This window comes from Erigeron canadensis, chromosome 6 (assembly GCF_010389155.1).
Source record: "Erigeron canadensis isolate Cc75 chromosome 6, C_canadensis_v1, whole genome shotgun sequence".
In the NCBI taxonomy this organism is placed as follows: domain Eukaryota; kingdom Viridiplantae; phylum Streptophyta; class Magnoliopsida; order Asterales; family Asteraceae; genus Erigeron; species Erigeron canadensis.
In genome coordinates, this window is record NC_057766.1 from 24405171 (window position 1) to 24425402 (window position 20232).

The window sequence follows — 20232 nt, forward strand, 5'->3', positions numbered from 1 at the left end:
CAGGTAACACTTCAGCACATTGCATCAGCGGGCCTTTCTAACAGCAAGTATCCACCAGCAATGGAACTTGCACCAATATTATCTTCAGCAACTTGAAGTAATTGTGAATCAGCCTATATATGTTCATCTTGGATACAAGACAACTTGTGACTTACTCATCTTAAATGATTCTCACGCAGCTCGAGAAGTAACCAGTTCTAGTAACGGTCAGATTACATTCTACTTAAGTTGTTTCAACCAGGACAGCTTAAAGTATTCAGATTGGGTTAGTGGCAGATCAAAGTTAACACCTTACATGTTGGGTCAAGCTAAGGTTGAATCAGTTTGAGGATACTCAGATTGGCCAATATTACTTGGTATGTGACCTGACCCAGCTTAGATCAAGGGTCAGCTTACTAGACCAATCAGCTTGGAGTGAATTACTTTTCCTTGTTTATACAGGATTATGAGATTCCTCTGGAATAATCAAAACATGATAACCTCTACCTTTTACAAAAGAAACAGATGTTAAAATATTGATGAAGACCAAGAAAAGCTTCTTTAAAGATCGATTATTCAAATTAAACATGAACTGCTATATCTAATATAATTTGTGAAGTTACTATATATAATTGGCACTTGAAACTGATATTAGGATCCGAACAGTACTTAATTAAACTTGATCAGTTGTTTTCGAGGCAAATAATGATGATTTTGGGGGTTAATGCCATTTGCGTATTGAAAGCAAACTGCTTTGATACATTCGAATCTCTCCGCCTTTAGCTTCATCTTCTGGACGGATCAGCTTATGGAAACTGCCACTTTTCAGTCTGTAAAGAAACAACAGAAATCCTTCGTGAGATGACAATAATAATAAGTCTCCATCTTGGTTCCAGCAACCTAAAACACTAACACGGCCATAGGAATTATGATGCTTAAAAACACAGTGTGTAATCCATTGATCATCATGCTTAAGTATCCACACTACCACCTCACGATCATTATGCCTAATATAATGAGCTACGAATCTGAGTTCTCCATTAAGATTAACCAACTCAGGGTAATAAAGGTGATACCAACCCTCTGTTTGTTTGGGAAGGTCAATCACCCCGAATTCCTCTTTCTTCATGTCAAACCAAACTAACTGGAACCCATAATTCGCGTACCTAGTTTGCCAATACAAACGTCCATTAGCATAAACGGCTTCCCCATCAATCCAATGCAAGGGCACTTGGGGTATCTCTCGCCATGAGTCTGTGCCCAAAACATGCACCACACTGCCATTATCATCAAAAAGACAGACCATCTTGAAGGTGTTGGTGGAATCATCAAAACCGAGCCCTTGCCCTATTATTCTTTCATGATTGGGCCTCTTGAGTTGTGGCAACTCGTGGCATTCCTTAGTTAGCGGATTGATCACTTCAAAAGTGGTTCCAATATCACGAAACTGGTGTGGTTGTCGTTTCAGAGTGATGAGCCCATTGCAATAACCGTGTATCTTATGATTCGGATGGTGTATTGAAGATCTTTTTATTTGAAATATAGAGGACAGATCCTCTTCCACCTGTATTCCGTCTACAGTATCTTCCGTAACACGTAGAAAACTGAGTATGGAGATTGGTTGTTGAAAGGGAAAATAAGATTTGATTGAACCAATATGAATGGGTTTGGGTTCTTCTATGGCATGATGAATCTTTGCAAGGTGAGGATCCTTGATGTATTCGTCAATGTATTCGCGCCAATGTTTGCATACACACCGGAAACGAACCAAAGATTTGATCGGAATCCTTGAAAAGATGTTATAGTAGAGTGTGTCTTCAGGCAAGTCGGACATACTGATGGCAGCTAGCTAGGTCTTAATCAGGGTTTGTTTATTTTGATTTATATATGAATGGGTTGGGTCGATTGCTAAGATTAATAAGATTCTATAGGTTATAAACTTTATTGATGGTAATGACTGAGAGATATCATAAATAACAGAGACGTACTATTGCATTTTCCTAAAACAAAGATTTCAATCAATAATAACATGCAAAATTTCTTTTATTTATTGAATCGAAGTTACCATAAAATTAAAAGATGAATTTTTGATATGAAAATATAAATTTTGTATGTTAATGATAACTTTATTAGGTAAATCCTACCGGAAACTTCAGATTTATTAATAATATCTTTCATATAAAATGAAAATTTGAATAAAATCAATTGTATATAATTATTTTTAAAAAATGTGAAATGCAACCCAAAATATTGTATTTAACAATCATTAAAGAAAAAAAAAAAATTGTATTTTTCATATCAAAAATCTCTCCTGAATATTATTGTCAGTGTAAAACTATTTATACACTTGAATACAGCCATTTAGCAAAAACTTTATTTTTATTTATTACCTTCACATATCCTTAATTCCATAAACAAGTGGTATAAAAGGTTTAAAGATACATTTGGAAATTTCACTTAACGGCACTTAACTATTAGATTTTACTAATAAAAAGGTTATCATTAACTTCATAAAAAAATATCTTCCATATTACAAGTCCGTCTAAATTTTATGGTGAAAATACAACTAATTTTTGCACGTTAATGACAACACCTTAAGGTCTATCATTAGCAAAACGTTATCCAACAGATGATGACTAGAAAGCCATCGAGGAAGGGTATAGTCACCTTTCCATCAATTACAAGATCATTAGTAGAGAGACAAATATTGAAGCGTTGTAGAAACCATCACCAAATCGTCCAAGGATGTCCATTTTCTCACAAGAGATCTCTATTCCTACCTTACGTATATTTGAAGGTGGTCACAAATATTTAATTTCCAATTATTGTGGAGTTTTCCCTACAAATTAATCTTTGGGTGATAAAGTATTTCATCAAAAGATTTAAATTATCTATCATGCAAATAGGCTCTCCAGCGCAAACCTGATTAATGTATGCTAAACCTCCTGGCGTTCAAGAATAATTCACACCTTTCAAAAAAAAACTAGTGCGTTGTGGAAGACAATTGAGAAATTAAATCTGCAAAAATATGACTACAAAGCTCAAGTTGAACTAGGAATTTTACTGATTAAAGATATAGGAAGCTGGTAATAACTAATAATATTGAATGGTTTGTTGGTCTAATTGGGAAACTTGCAAAAATTGGTCTTAATTTGTGAAGGTAGACGGAGCCTTGTTAGTTTTAATCTTCTTTCAAGAGGCAGAGGTAGACAGGACTACAGGAGCCTTATTTTTCTTAACTCTCTTGTCTCAAAAGTCAAAACAGGAGAAGATCCGACAGCAGATCTCAGATAGAAATCATGAGCATCAATTTTATCACATTTGTTCTTACATTGTAAGAGGTCATCAGTCCAGTTTTGTTACTTGATGATGCATCACTTGCAATATGTTATCCATTTTATTTGCTTCAATGAGCTAGTCTGATATCCACTCTAGTCTGATATCCACTCTGAAGGTTATATATAGGTCACAGCCCAATGATTCTTCTAGCCTCTGAACCATCATGGTCTTCATCCTTTTCTGGATGTCTTCATGATCAATATTAAGTTTATATTGATCAACGTCAACCCTGGTGGTTCAATACACTGATTTCATGACTGTTCAACCAAACATGACTCTAAACTTGAAATGGAAATATTTATTACTTCATCTAAATCAGACTACAACAAACCAAAACCAAATTCGGCCCAAGCACCTCCAAGTCACAACTAATACTAATCAATATCATATATTTTAAAAGAACCTGTCGTCCAAACACAGCAGAACAAAAAGAAGACGTATATAATACCTCATATTAAAGTACAATATCTACTGCAATCAAATGCCATGCTTTCACAGCCATCATCAAAGCACAGAAAAAATTTAAGATTTTCCCAGGAAAACCCCTTAAGTTACAATAGACTACCAAATAAAAACGACTATCTCAATATCCTAGCTTGTCTGAATGCATTCTTGAGAGGTTGATGTCAATCATTGACCATTCCTACAGCATATTCAAACATTTTCAATAAGATCCGGAAGAAAGGGAGTTTGTATCCTTAGTCACATATTATAAAGCTAAAGGAGATATTGAGCTAATCAAGAAAACTACATACAAGGGCGCCAAATTTTGAAAAGCAGTAAGAATGAAGGTGCAGAAATCCTGAGCTTTCACGGTCTACAAGTCTAAAATTACCTTTCCTTGTTTATAGCATGAAATTGTCTCCCGGCTTCAACTGTTTCCCTGTAAAATATAAACATGAAAACATGAGAGATATTACACAGAAAAAGCTCCTACTTCTTTCCACATCATCCCAGATAACATAAACCCATGAGATTATTTACCCATCATCACAAAGAGTTAGATACACTACACTCCTTAACCCATAAAGTGTAAAGGTTGTCTGTAATGTCCCTACACCCTTCTTTTAAATATAATTTCTATGTTTGTGTGGGGCTTTGTTGCAACCTTCCCTTCAATAACTTTAACTTTAGAGACTTTTAGGAGCTTCTCAGCCATGGGTTTTCTTCTTCAATACCATATCCAAATAAAGCAATTTTTTTAACAAAAGCTTTGTATTATAAGCAGGTAGCATTAAGCTCCTAAAAGCCCCTTCCATAACACACCCTTGGCTTTCAAAATCAAAATAAACCCTATCCCCATGAATCTTGAAATTGCACACATAGCTTTAAGCTCCTAAAAGCCCGTTGCCAAACACACACTTGACATTGAAATCAAATTAAACTGTATCTCTGTGAATTTTGATATCTCGCACATCACTTGTCAAATGAATCCCACTGAAGTTCAAAAAGCTACGAGACTTATACAATTGTGTAAGAATTTTGAACTGTTACGTTATTATTTAATTAATGCGTATTGCCCTAGAACACAATGTAAGTTTGAGATCAGGTGTCAATTGAAGTAGCATGTGTGTTTAGAACATTGCCTGAAAGCCTTTACAAGCTCCATATTTTCAGGCTCAAGTGTAACTCCCTCATAAAATGCATTTGCTGCGTCCTCAAACTTCTGCAGTGGAGAGAGGAAGTGAATGATTAAACCTTAAAATTCTGTTAGAGCAAACTGATTAAAATTATTTAAACTGAACAAATAACATAACATGCCTTCATCTCACGCAAAGCTGAACCCTCTCGATACCAAGCTTTAACCCACTTGGGCCGCAATTCCTTACAGGATTGTGCATCCACTAATGCCTGATTAGCTTGCCCAAGGCGTAACCAGCATAGACTCCGATTAGAAAACAAAGCAGCATCACTCGGGTCAAAGTCAATTGCCTGTTCAATGGCCACCATGGAAAGATTAGATTTCTTGATAGACAAAAAAAAGACAATATACTCCTTTGCAAAAAGCTGTAAGAGAAAATGAAAGCATAAGATTAAATTAGCCTTATTGGAGTATTGGACTCGAGCAATTTTTTTTCTCAACAACTTTCCACAATTATCTACAGGTTCAGGTGGTTTTACTTGAATAAAAAAACAGAAACTGTTAATGGCTTGTGCACATAATGAAATATGTACAACAGGTCCCCATTGCAAAAAATGCTTCTTAGGGGGAAGGGAGTGGTGGAGGGTTGACATGTGGGTTGGCCTAGCCCTCCAAGGCATACCACCGCCATGATAGAGGGTTGAGAAAGGGTTGGGGTTGGGAGGGCTTTTAACCCTTGGAGGGTTGGAGAAAATTAGTTGTTGGAAGCATGTGAATGAGGGATGGCCGGGTGGGGGACCACTTTGACTAGCATTTAATCTTGTTTAAAAGTATATAAATTTAGGAGGGTTGAGAAAGGGATGAATGCCATGGAAAATGGTTGGGAGGGTTGAAAAGGAAAAATGAGTTGGAGCTATGTGATTGGTGGGATTTGGGAGGGTAGAAAATTTCAACTACATGACTCCCTTCCCCCTTAGGGTTGCCAAAGAATTAGGTAACAATCCATCCCAACCCTTAAAAGCAACTTCCTATCAATCTGAAAAGCTGTTTATTGTTTTATCGCTGATAAACAAGTAAAATAGTCTCTTTGCAATAGTGAGCTTCAAGTTATTCTGTTAACAACTAATTCATTGATATTGTTGCATTAGTTGGTTGATAATTGTTATGACACGATTACATTCAACCACAAAGCCTATGGCAAGCAGACAATGTCACAAGTGATCAAAGAACATAGCATAGTCAGTTGTTAAGGTCCTTTTATCTAGAAATTTATCAGTAGGCGCTTCTGTACATCAGGAAATCTAGAATTACAGTTGGAAGCACACACAAAGAATAAGCATACCTGAGTGTAAGAATCTATAGCCATCGCATATTCCTTCCGTCTGAAAGCATCATCTGCTATTGCTTTGGCTTCAGCAGCTTTTTTCTTTGCCTCCGATGTCACCTAAAACATAAGCAAACTTTTTAATGTCAAAAGTGGAAAGAAAATTTATGATCTTAAAAGCTTATGTTTGTATTTACAATATGAACAATCTTCCATAGATAGGCCCTAACTTTTAATCAAAATCTTAAAATCCAAATGAAGCAAAATTCATATGACAGTCAAACACTAGCAGCCACTAAAATAATTAAACAAAAGAATCTTTTGCCTTCAAGAAAAATTCAGAATGGTACCTCAGGCATTTTTATGGCCGGAATGGTATTATCACTTCGCGACTTAACATCTCTTGTATTTCCTTCTGATTCCTGGATAGTTAACCTCATATTAGTATCAATGTTATACCACGCAGTAAACACACACACACACACACAGAAAGGAAGAGGCGAAGTGAGGTTGCAATATCGTTAAACATCATTTAGTCCCACTTTTTTCAATGGCTTAAAAGGTATAGCAACTTTTTATCTCATTATGTTGGTCGAACTTTCAGGGGTAACTTATCTTTAAAACCAGGGGTGTTCAATCTGTCAAAATCGACCAAACCATCCAAACCAAAACATGTGGGGTTGCTTCATAGTTGTCAAAAGCAAAGGCACACTCAATGCGATATGACTTTAAATAGGGTGCAAGGCGCAATGAGCAAAAAAGGGCAGGCTCGGGGGAAAAAAAGTGCAATTAAGTAAAACAACAAACCAAAAGCCATTCAAATTACTAAATACCATTAAAAGGACCCATAATGCATTCACCTAAAAAGATCAAGTGTTCAACACAAATTGTTCAAGCCAAATTGTTCAAAACTATTGTTCCAAACTTAAGTAACTAGAAACCAGACCTTTTAGATGAAGAAGAGTTTGATGAAAGATGTTGATAATTGGGATTTATGGAACTAAGATTCTCCTCTGATATAACCATAATATACGTGATATCTTTGTCTGGAACGTATTTTTCCAAACCCCAAAAATCGCTTTTTATTAATACGCATTGGGCCTAGGTTATCAGGTGATACATGTGCGCCTGGGCCTCGCCTTGCGCCTAGGCACACGCCTTTAACAACTATGGGTTACTTGGTTGGTCTGAAAAGGCAAATAGTAGTCCAGTGGGTTGAAAATTTTCAAACCAAGTTGAGCGTTTTGGTTAACAATTTGCCTCTACATATGGGTGGAGGACCCCCTCAAGTTAGTTTCAACTTGAGGGGTCAAGTAAAGCAAATCTGGACCATTGGATTATAATCGAAGATCAAGATTCAATGATGATCCTTTGAATCTTGACCTTCTTGACCATTTATAATCAAAGGTCAAGATTCAATGATGATCCTTTGAATCTTGACCTTTGATTAAAATTCAATGGTCAAGATCTCCCCAACCTGACTAGGCAAGTTGAGCAAACTTGAGGGAATCCCCTCCCTCTATATATAGACCATATAAACTAAACCCAACTGAGGTTATCATAAACAATTTTTTGTATTATACATGTGCTGGTGGATAGAATGTCAATTGACTAGCAACTCTTTTTACTAAACAAAACCCACCCCAGTTCGATCCCGTTACTATCCCTTTAATGGTATCGAATATGTATATTTATTTTAAAAAACTACGATGAATGTAAATACAAATGGTTTCTTGAAGTCATAAGATGTTTAGTCTTCTTATTAACAATGGGGGTACTTATTTAGTTTAAACTTAGAATGGTTTTGAAGTTATACGTACGAGTCTTCATGCTGACATTTATTTTAGACATTTGTTATATATCAGTTTTAAAGCCAACTATTAGTGAGGCTTCACAAATGCATAACTCATTAACTTGTCCAAACCATTAAACCAGCCAAAACCGAACTGGTTGTAGACAGTTTGGTTGGTCCAGTTTATCCAGCCTATTTAATCAAAACTAACCAAACAAAACCATGTGAATCCTAACACAAACAAAAAGGAAACACCAAAATTAAGGTAACGGAAAACCTGAAATCCCAATCATGCTAGACTACTACATACGTTCAAAGTCAGATCAGCACACCAAGAAATCAACCACTGTTTATATCACTTGAAACAGGCAAAACAGAAGAAAAGGATTCTAGTTGGTACCTGTCTCTTGCCAACTTCAGATTGCATATGTTTGATTATACCTTCGACAGTCCAATCTTTAACAGTTTCAACATGAGATGACAAGGGCAAAAGTATCTCAACAGCATTCCGATTACCTCTCGCAGCTGCAACTTGTACTGGCTTTTGACCATCCTATAAAGAAAAAAACAAGGTTGTAAATTATCGCTTATCGATATCGTCTCGGTCGACCCCCTTAAAGCGATGTATCGGACGTAGCGGTGATATATCAGTGATATGTCGGGGACCCTAAATATGAAGGAAATAATTTTTAATATATATATATATATATATATCAGCGATATAATCTAAAATGTAAAAAATAACAAAGTAAACCTTTGGTCTACACAAAAGGAGATCAAAATCAAGATGTTATAATGATAAAAAGTGTTAAGGCTTGAAGCTATGTAACAAGTTTAACTTGATCAGTAATAACTAAAAATAAAATATCATTGTATCGAATTTATATTTATATATTTACAGTCGAGACTTCAATGGATTAAATATATATATATATATATATATATGGGCTGGCATTGGTGACCATGCCATTAATTTCACCCACACTCTTTGCACGTCTTCTCTGTCAACCATACACTTTTTTACCTTATTTCTTTTCTTCTTTCTTTTCAAGTCATTCACCCGTAGAATATGATTCAACTATATAGAGAGAGATGAGAAGACCAAGACCAACTGAGCAGTGTGTGATTCTATGAGTGCATGCCATAACAAGGTAATATACAAATGAGTTTTGTTCACCCTACGCACAATTGGATAAGAAAGCTTTGGTATAGATGAATGTTGGTTTACTTTATATTGCCCCTTATGAGTTTGAGATCATTTTATATAAACTAGTAATCTATAATATATAATAAGTAAATGGCCTTGTTTAACATTTTAAGTTTCAACAGTTCATTAAAACCAAATAACATCAATAACTTATACCACTCGTCATCGTCGTCACCGCCACCAATCTCCGCAGTAACCTACACCAATCTCCGCCGCCACCGCCGCCGCCGTCGCCACAGCCGCTCGCCACCACCACCTGTTACCGCCACCGCCAACGCTATTACATCATCACCAACGCCGACAACTCCACGGCCGCCACAATGCGGGGACACTGTTCTCATTATTCTTAAATGGATACTTTAGTACACATGCAATATTAGGTAGGATGTATCTGATAAACTTTAATAGTTTTGTTTAAAAACAACTACTGGAGTAGTAAATTTCGGGTCCCGCGTTGCGGGATTCAATTTTCGCTTTGAAATGGTTGTGTTGTCTTATGTACATATATTAAACCTTCAACCGCTTAATTAAAAGTCATTCTGTCACGGATAAAGTTTTTTCAAATGTATATTTATTTAATGTCAAAACCACATTAGCTTCCGTCTGAGCATTGCGAAATTTCAATTATTGTAATTACTTTTTGTTACTTATTAGATGTCGCTATATATGTTAGCTTCAGACTTTTTGCATAAGAAATAGATATTTATTTAAAGCAATACCACAAACGCATCTAAAAGTTTATAGCATAGAATACATATATATAATATGCACAAAGAAAAAGATCGTATGAAAATTTTCAATATATTAGTCGAAACCACATATAAAAAAGTGTGCAAAAAGGTACATAACATTACGGGATATGACCATTAAAAAGTTGAGATATAATGTTTGAAAATTCAAAAGAAAAAAAAAAACCAATAAGTAACCCGTAATAGAAAGTCCAAATGGGATGCGATGTGACAACATCCGAATAATGATAATGGTACCGGATATAGGTATAAAAAGTTGCAATATATTGTTTGAGAACCCAAAAGGAAAAAGAGTGCAAAAAACCAATAAATAACTCGTAATAAAAAGATCAAACAGAATGCAATTTGGTTATATTTTACTGGACGTTATGTGGGTGAATAGTAACTTGCCAAGAAGGCGAGTTACTGTTCATGGCTTCAATCCGCTTAATAGTATATATAATGTTCTATTTAAGAACCAATTATGAGATATTCATACCTGGTCTGCAGTTAGCAAACATGACAATGATGTGATAGACAGTAACTAGTTAAATGACAAGAAATTGCTGTTGGAAATTAATGTGTGACTAACCTCATCAGTCATATTGGGATCAGCACCAGCTTTTAGCAAGCACATGATCAATTCTGAGTTACCAATATCAGCAGCAATGTGCAGTGGAGTTGCTCCACCAGCAATAATATTTACTTTAGCACCTGCCTGTAATTCAATGGTATAGTTAAAGTGGACCAAACATGATGATAATATCAAAAACTGCAAAGATGAATATCAGAAACTTAAACATACAATGAAATTTTTATTTCTTTATAGATGTAAGTCATCAATATTAATGCTATAACATAAACAATGTCAAAAGTATAATATGACTACTTCACATTGTTATATGGCAAGAGATTATTATCAAAAGGTATAATCATGCCCAAATTTCCGTCTGAGGTACAGGCTATTTGGCATGCTATGCTTATGAACTAAAAGATGGCATACTGGATCATAAATGAACTTCATGTACCTCAACTAATAGCTCTAAACATGGAAGCGAGCCTGCAGCCACAGTTGACAGCAGAGGAGTAATGCCATCATCAGTTTCAATATTAGGCTGCAAAACAATCACCATGTGTTTATGAAAGTGTATATATATGTACATACATCATACATGTATATAAGAACCGTAGAAAAGGTATAAACGACCCACCACACACCCTCTTCTTTTATATTAGAAAGATATGTATTTTCATTATGATAGATAGATTGGGGTTTGATCATTTAGGTTATCATAAAATAATGTTGCATTACAATCATCCAACAATTGTAATATAGCTTTATCAAATACTCTTCAGTTAAAAACGATCAAGAGATGGTAATTTTGTCATTCAGAATACTAAACAAATCCTAGACAAGTCTACCTTATCAAACCTCTTACTTATTTAGCTAAGGCATTGCCTTTAATAGAACATACCTTGACTAGCATTTATTGTTTGGTAGAATCTGTTGTATAACTAACAATCCCATAAAATTATAACAATTACAAAAACAAAAGGAACATAAGCAGCCATCAACGAAGTCTTACATCAGCCTTGTGTTCTAATAAAAGCTTTACAGCATCTTGCTGTCCATGACCAGCAGCCCAAATCAGTGGGGTGCCAGACTCGCTTTGTGAATTAACATCAACACCACTGGATATCAACAACTCCATCAACTCAATATGTCCTGCAAACATTAATTTGTATATGTTCATGTTAAACTTCCTCAAATAAAAAACTATACATTAAATATTATACTTCAAATATGCATGTACTAATAACTCTCAAATTACAAGATATCGCTCATATTTAGTCCAATAATACAGATTTTCAAGAATGAAATAATGAATCGTACACATAAACGGAATAGTTAAATTTGTAACAATGATAATAAAGCAACTCACCTATTCCGGCAACATGATGAAGAGCCGTGGCTCCTAATTCACTCGAAAACGAAGGATCAGCACCATATTCAATAAAATATTTGACTGTCGTGGTATGCCCTTGTCTTGCAGCATGAATAAGAGGTGTCTCACCTTAAAAGATAAAATTAAATGTTTAAAAAATCCACTATCATATCTATGCAATTAATATAGACAAAGCCCTTCAACATGTTAAAATTAAGTAACACCGATAGGAAAGGGCCACATCAACTCCGTTCCCAGTTCAATTTTATAAACATCACCACATCATTCTAATTCCCGGCCCAAAAACAATACAACATGTTGCCCACCTCTTACAGTCCTTACACCACCATTACGAAATTGCCACCCTATTTTTATACTACCTAAAACTATGTGTCACTGCCACATCACACAATCAGAATCTAGTGTTCTATGTGTCACTGCCACATTGCCCCAACTTTATAAGGCCCTCTTAGTGTGTGTTGCTTAGCTTGCTATCCCCCTTCTTTTCTAAATGTATTGACTATTTTATCCACGAGAAATAAAACACTATACTAAACTGGCTTTCAATTTCATTTTAAATAGGCAAAGAAATCAGCTTAGAAAACAAGTTATAAATCAAAAATAAATATTAAAAATCACAATTTTTAGTTTTTAAGGCAGCGCTTAGGTCTCTAAGAAGCTTCAAAGCCCCTACGTCGCCACACAGCCACCACCACCAGAAACCCAAATTTTTATTAAACTACCTAAAACTATGTGTCACTGCCACATCGCACAATCAGAATCTAGTGTTCTATCAAAAAATTGTTAGATACATATTGTTGTTTGATTTTTTTTTTATAAGCACTTCAAAAAATTTTGAAATTATGAGATGAAAGTCAAGGTCTTGATACGTTTTAAATATTATGTTAAAATTGGGATTGCTGTTTTTATTATCTACTTATTGCTTCTTTTGTTTTAAGCAGATAAGCAATAACATTCTTTCATAAGGAGCCTATTATAAGAATAAGCGTTGTTTTTATAAGCATGTTATTTTTTCAAAACCGAGGTTACTAGTTTGATACAATTTTTTTGATAAAACCCGACCAGACCAAAACCGTTTACACCCCTACCTAAAACTATGTGTCGCCTCCAGATCGCACGAGTACAATTCTAGCATTTGAACAACATAACCAAACAAACACAAAAAAAGGGTTCAATTACCATCCTCATCTTTAGTATTAACATCAAGTTTCAATTCCTCCAACAAATACTTGCAAACGTCGATCTTCCCTTCTCTCGCCGCAAAATGAAGAACACCCCGTTTATTCGCATCCTTAATACTCGCTACGGTTTGCGATAGTCCTTTACCTTCATCTAATTGTGAAGCTACACCTATCAAATTTTCCAACACATTTGGGATTTTACTACACATAACAAATGGATTCTAATAATAAAACTACTAAAAAGTAAAAACTGTAAAAGGTAAAAAAATAAAGGAGAAAAATAATTACTTTTTAAGAAATCAAGGTTTCCAGCAACTGCAGCATCAAGAATCTGTTTAACTTTTTCTCTAACTGAAATATAAGAATTTGTTAGATAATAATTTATAGATACAAATAGATATAGATATATGTATGTATGTATAACCTGCAAGAGCATCGGAAGCATCAGGGCGAGCCATGGTGTGGGTTTCGCTCTAGAATGTGTGTGTTTGGCTTAAACCCTAAAGGAAAAAAAAAAAAAAAGAAAGAAAGGAGTTTCGAGAAACTACCTGGCCGGGGTTTTAAAATGTTTTACGTTAATTATTATTATTAAAAAAAAAAAAAGTTGCCTGTCAACACCGAATACAACTCAAAACCCGATCGAAATCAAAGAAATGGGTTGAGTAATTTTGACCTGCCCGTCAATATATTTGGTTGACTCACCAATCCAAACGCATTTGACCAATTTGACTTGAAAATAATATGAACCGGAACTTAAAACTCATATGACTTGTTAGACCCATATGGACTATTTTGAATGACCTCCACTCTTAAGGTATGGAGAACAACCACTGAACCAAATCCATTTTATGTTTAATAATTGTTAATTCTTTTATTTATCTTCAATGTGCAGATAAAGATAAAAAACACTGTTCACATCCTATTCCCTTATTAGAGTAGATACTAGTAAAACATAAAGGTATAAAAAAGAAGATGTTACAAAAAAATTTAAAAAAAAAAACAAATTATATAAGTTTAAGGGTTTCAAATAATAAAATAGAAACAGGAAGGACAGAAAAGTAAAAAGAAAACAAAGGAGGGACCAAAATGTAAAAACTTTACTATTAAATACAAACTTTAAAAAATAAAGGGTGGGAAGGGTTGAACCCGTGACCTTCACTCCTTAAGGTATGGAGAACAACCACTGAACCAAAACCATTTTATGTTTAATAATTGTTAATTCTTTTATTTATCTTCAATGTGCAGATAAAGACAAAAAAACACTGTTCACATCATATTCCCTTATTAGAGTTGAGAATTGAAATAAACCTACTAATTCACCTATCCATATGACCTCAACTTAAAACTAAAGTTGCCAACTTTTTTTTTTGTTAGTAAGTTAGAATTTGTTGACGAATTGAGTATTGTTACGTGATTTAGATGTCAAGTCAGATTCAGTCAAGTATTTTGGTAATACTCGGACCACTTTTATTGATACATCTACCACAAAGTACAACTTATATCGCGGACTGTACAAGTTATTTATACAACAATGTAGTAGATATATCAAAAAGAGTGATACAAATATCACTTTCCATTCGTTTATGCTATGTATACTTTCTGTTCTACAACAACAAGAACAAAATAATTTTTTTTGGTTTAAATAAAGTTATTGTAGCAATAGTTGTAATTCAACTTAATTGAAAATTTAATAGAGTTATTAGAGTACACAAGTCCCTTAATTTCTTACCACACGGCACATAGCACCACTAGTGTTTGTCAGCGTCACATTTCACTTCAAAATAAATCTTCCTACCACTAATCAATATTAATCTCATAGAAGTATAGAACATCCTCAATACATCACTAAACAACCACTAGTCTGAAACTCACTTATTATTAATTTGTTATACTAAATGTGAGGGGGGGAAAGAAAAAATAAATAAATAAATACACTTGAGCTCGTGGTTAGAATCACGTCTAATAATTATGCCGCCCCTTAGGCGTCGCTGCACCACTAGTCAACCACGAGTCACACATGTGGTGTGTGCTTGTGGTTGCTTGACTGGGTTCAACCATATGCCCAAGGCTCGTGAAGGGCATTGCGAGCTCTCTTATTCAGTTGACTCGACGCATGTTACTAATCTTTCTCTTTGATAAAAGAGGATCCCAAAATAAATAACTTTTAAGAAAATGACAAGTGGCATTTGCTTCACTAAACCTCTCCGTAAATATATACCAACCTTGGCTTCTGAAAATTCGAGTTTACCATATTATAAAAGGGTTTGTTATAAACCTCTCCGTAATTATATAAACCTCTCCGTAAATATATACCAACCTTGGCATTTGCTATATATTATAAACTATAAACATCATCATTCACCAGAAATCATAGGGGGATTGGTTGTTTTCTTTTCTGATTATGATTCTTACAAATAAAAGAGTTGGTTAAACATTTTTATCTTGAATTTAATCAACCAATTTTTTATTTGGGCCAGTGAATATCAAAAGGGTACGGATGTACGGTTCTTACATGACTTAAGCCATCTCTATAAGATTCTCTGGTACAATGGCAAGATTAAAAATTAGATGAAGATTATTTATTTGTATATGTTGTTTTGCTTTCTATATGAGGTTTCACTTCTGAATGAAGTCGTCTTTAATTAATTGGTGACTCGTAAAACTCCATTTTTTTCCGAAGGAAAATACTTAATCACTAATATGTATCCTTATTATTTTAGTCCATATTTTATTTTTTTGAAGATTAATTTCATTTATATACTTGAGATTTAATTACTGTGTAATTTGTTTTATAACCATAATAATAAGGTTAACTTTTTTTTCCTATAAATTACAATGACATATGAATAAAAGGTATCGCCTTGAATAAATTGTGTTTATATACAAGTTAAATGATTTTGTAAAGGTGTTTCATCAAGTGCATACAAAGTGTTTGATAAATATTTTTTTACGGTAATAATATTAAAAGATGGTGTAGGTTATGGATGAACTGCCTCTATATGGATATTAACTTGATAGCATTGTCTTTGGGTGTCTTCTCATAGTACACATTGATTAATGGTGTTTGATATGGAGTTTGAAATCTTTTTTATGCTTTAGCTTTATTGCTATGTCATGTATCAAGGGCGTTGGTGCTAATCTCCATTCACGATACGTATCTACTAAAAGTTATCTAATGCACGCAGTGGAACGAATGGAGCAACTTTGTGTTACTATTTTTTTAGTTTATAACATACGAAGGTTATTCTTGCTCTTAATAGTGGGGGTATCAAGGTTATTCTTGCTCTTGATATTGGGTGAAATGTTTTGGCAATAATTGAATGGCAAGTGGAATTTTAAACTTTATTAGTGCATGTTTTTCTTGGGTATTCCAATCATGGTAGCTTAGGCTACTTCATGATGAGCGGTTTGGTTATCTATTTCCTAAATAAGAGAGGTAGATAGGCTGTAGGATCTTTGTATGTTTAGGCTACTATGGTTATATTTATACATGACAATTTTTTTTAAAGCTGGTATCCAAATAGTTTCACTAGGATTTTGGGAGACAATGTAAGATTTTTGCATGGATAACTTTCTATTTTGTATGTAGATCATACCCACGTTTTCCCATACGAACTTGGTGTGCATTTGAAACTTTAGAAAATTGGAATCAATTTAGTGGATGGGCACAAGTCAATGATAACACAATGGTGGTCTTCTAGTTAGATCTTGATGCATTCCTGCATTAAAATATCATGTCATTTGCTTAAAGTATACATAAACAATATCATGTTAACTGATTTTTAGTTGATGATGTTGATTTCGTTTATGGAACTATGCCTTTCATTTTGATTTTATAATGTGTATTAAAAGGTTTATATTTGATCCTAAATGATGTAGCATTTTGGTTTGTTGAATAATAATAATAATAGCAATGCCTATAAGTATTATCATTACAGAAGGTTACATTTCTATATTTATAATTATACCCGGGTAATCACCCGGGTTGATTAGCTAGTGTATGTACTATTCATGTAGTAACATAGATTAATAACATTGTAAGTTGCAACCAATATGATTGTGTTCTGCCACAAGTATGTTAATTCTAATGTAACCAAATGTTGTAACAATGTCAAAAAAATAATTACAATAATATACAACAATATATACCCATATGAAGTTTGTACATAACCACTTCTAGTGAAATTCAAGAATCAATATCAAAGTCTGTATTACTCATCTAGGGTCGATTTAAAAGATGAAGTTTTAGTAGCCGGGTTTCATTGTTTTGTTAAGGGTGATCAATAACTTCGTGCCTACTTATTCCTACTGGGATTCGGAGTCACACAACGTCGTCCCTTAAGAGGTGCATTCCTTGAAGAGGGGCACTTGTCTTCCACGGACAAACAGTGTGAGTCACTGCAACTCCTTCCCCGGGTTAATTTGGGTGATTTGGCCCGAGTCACAGGCATCTGCCATTCAAAAATGTTAAAAAACATGAACCAAGAGTGTAGATTAATTTTGGAGTTTTAACATTCACAGAAACGTATAATATGAAAGCAAACAAAATATAAGTACCTTTTTAAGTTCAACCTTTGGTGGAGGTCCTTCACGGTAAAAACTTGGAACTGGATGTGCTTTAACATACAAGTTCTTTCGCATCTCTTTTATAGCTGCTTCTGCCTCCTCCTACCATTGCCATAATTTTCGTGAAAGATAAATGAACTTTTTACTTCAAAATATAAACCAAATTAGAAAATGGGGCTACAGATAGCAAAATGGGTGGGTTTGTAACGGGCCAGCAAGTAATTTCTTTACATGTCAAAATGGGTCATGTTGTTCCTCCCTCCCTTTTTGTGCATTTATTCTATTGTTCAGATTTGTAATTATATGATTAAGTAATACTGTAGATATGATTACAAAACTATACCAATTAGAAATTTAGACATACTATTTCTGGGCTCATTTCATTTGCAGCTAAATTTTATAATTTTAGCTATTTGACCCGTAGGAAGAATAATACAACCAAAACGACCCATTTATAGGTAAGTCAATACACATAGCCAAGTATAGCAATAGGTTACCTTGGCCCTCATTTCACTCTCCATCTTCTCTGCCTCCATAGCTTGCTGCTTTTCCTCTAGCTTCGCATAGAACTGGAAAAAGACCGGGTACAAGAAGAAAATGTAATTAGTTAGATGATCAGCTTACTAAAGCTTTTTACATAATGTACAGTTTCATAAGGTGATTTCTATCCGAACTGTAAATAAATGCAAATTTAAAGTGAGAAATTACCTCCCTACGTTTCTCAGCACGTTCAGCGCTTCTGAATGAGGGAGCTACTCCTACCGTTACTCCTGGTACACGAGATCTGGCCATCTGCACACATATAGCAGCACTATATATCAGGTGAAGGATTAATGTTGACTTATGAACTAGAAAGTGACCATGTTAAAACTTAAATGTGTGAATTATGAAACAACATATTCAAAAAGGCTACAAAGAGGCCGAAGAATAAGTATTATATATCTGCTTCAACTATGCATGCAAAAAACCAGGTCGAAACGTATGAAATATGCAACCATGGCCTAAGAAGCACTAGAAGACTGCTAAACTGGCTAGGTCCAGTTAACGACTTTTAAAACACTGGAAACGACAACCAGTAAATGTACAGAGGGCTAGATTGATTAAGCACTATACATACATTTATATGGGTATGATATTGAAACTTTATCAACTATACAACCAAAATTCTTTATCAACAGAGAAGTCAAGAATCAGAATGGAGAAATGATAAACGGTCAAGAATATTTTTACATTTGAGTTTGTATCCTCGTCTTCAATATCACTACTCATCATCTGCTGGAAACAACACATAATTGAAATTATCGGCCAGCTTGACTAATGCTCTTTTTTTCTAAATGAACATACTGTTCCAAGTTTTTTAAAAGATCATCACAACTCCACTTCAATTGGAGTCTAGATCACTAACATCATTGCTTCCGGAAAATATAAAACCCCAACAAAAGCAATTTAGACATGTTTTTATACCCTTCAATTATTTTTTGACTTTCATAACATATTATGACTTTTCTTATCATTTCTTCCATAATTACTAAAACAATTTGTTGTTCCGAAAATCAAACTTCAGGATGCTCATGATTTATTGAGCATCACTAACATCACCAACTAAAATCGTGTCTACAATCCACGCTAGATTAAAGTAAATAATGTGGAACAAGGTTAACTCAAGCTCGATACAATTTGAACATCATTAGCAACTTCTACTCTATTGCTCTATTTGCAGATAAAATGAATAATAAGTAACAACAAACAAGCCAACAATTAGCTTTTGGTCTTTTCAATCAGGACACTATATATCTAGAGTTTTCTATATGGTTGTACAGCGTCTCATCTGGTTTTCATTTGTCAATTATTGTCTTTTCATGTCAATTATGTCCAATAAGCCCTTAGACACCAAGGACCCAGAGAGATATCTCTTTCCTCTAAGAGGTGTATGGATTAATCATAAGTCCTAAGAATCTAAGATGATATAGGGTACTTCACACTAGCATAAACCGTAACAGGAAAAATATATAATTAGCTAATCACAACGCGTGTTCTATTACACAAACCGGCCATCTTCCTTTTGGCTAATACCTTCGGATTTTATATGACATAAAATTTAAAAGGGAATTATGCAAATAGTCTTAGCATATGCACATATCAAATTTTAGATGTTGAACAGGACATAGACTCAAAGGAATGTCACCGGATCAAACACTAGACCGCGAAAGCTGAGACCTCATTGCATATATATATGATGAACCCTATGAAAGGTCTATTCTTATATAACTTCATAAATTAGATTGAACATTACAGATATACGTCGCATATCTTAAAATGTAACACCTCAATTTCCATTAAAAAAAAAAGTTTAATACACAAAAGGAAGAAATTAAAGCAACAATGATTAACTTTTCAAATTAAAAAAAAAGCAACAATGAGTAATGTCATTACATTTGTCATCTGAGTTGAGATGTGGTCTGATCTGCCAAGTTCAGCCTGTAACGATAATTGTTCTTGGAGAAACAACGAAGAAATGAAACCAAAAAAGGAAAAACAGAAGTCTTGGGTTCAAGCTATGATCTTTT

The 20232-nt window shown here is 34.3% G+C and overlaps 3 protein-coding genes across 3 annotated transcripts; all 3 read right to left on the reverse strand.

The window, feature by feature from the left end:
* Positions 1-700: 700 nt before the first annotated feature.
* Positions 701-1813, reverse strand: LOC122604514 (putative F-box protein At2g02030). Its single transcript, XM_043777401.1, has one exon. The coding sequence runs from the start codon at positions 1811-1813 to the stop codon at positions 701-703; it is 1113 nt and encodes a 370-aa protein (XP_043633336.1).
* A 1927-nt stretch (positions 1814-3740) lies between these two features.
* LOC122603469 (putative ankyrin repeat protein RF_0381) lies at positions 3741-13615 on the reverse strand. The gene is made up of 14 exons (XM_043776180.1): positions 13524-13615; positions 13388-13450; positions 13098-13268; positions 11895-12026; positions 11538-11677; positions 10980-11066; positions 10544-10669; positions 8417-8569; positions 6575-6646; positions 6243-6344; positions 5080-5250; positions 4905-4984; positions 4154-4201; positions 3741-3961 (listed from the first exon to the last, which is right to left on the reverse strand). Exons 1-14 carry the CDS (start codon positions 13555-13557, stop codon positions 3949-3951), a joined length of 1392 nt encoding a protein of 463 aa, XP_043632115.1. The 5' UTR covers positions 13558-13615; the 3' UTR covers positions 3741-3948.
* A 3779-nt stretch (positions 13616-17394) lies between these two features.
* On the reverse strand, positions 17395-18931 carry LOC122604515 (protein WVD2-like 2). The gene is made up of 5 exons (XM_043777402.1): positions 18896-18931; positions 18374-18457; positions 18163-18234; positions 17657-17767; positions 17395-17550 (listed from the first exon to the last, which is right to left on the reverse strand). The coding sequence occupies exons 2-5, from the start codon at positions 18455-18457 to the stop codon at positions 17395-17397; spliced, it is 423 nt and encodes a 140-aa protein (XP_043633337.1). The 5' UTR covers positions 18896-18931.
* Positions 18932-20232: the final 1301 nt, after the last annotated feature.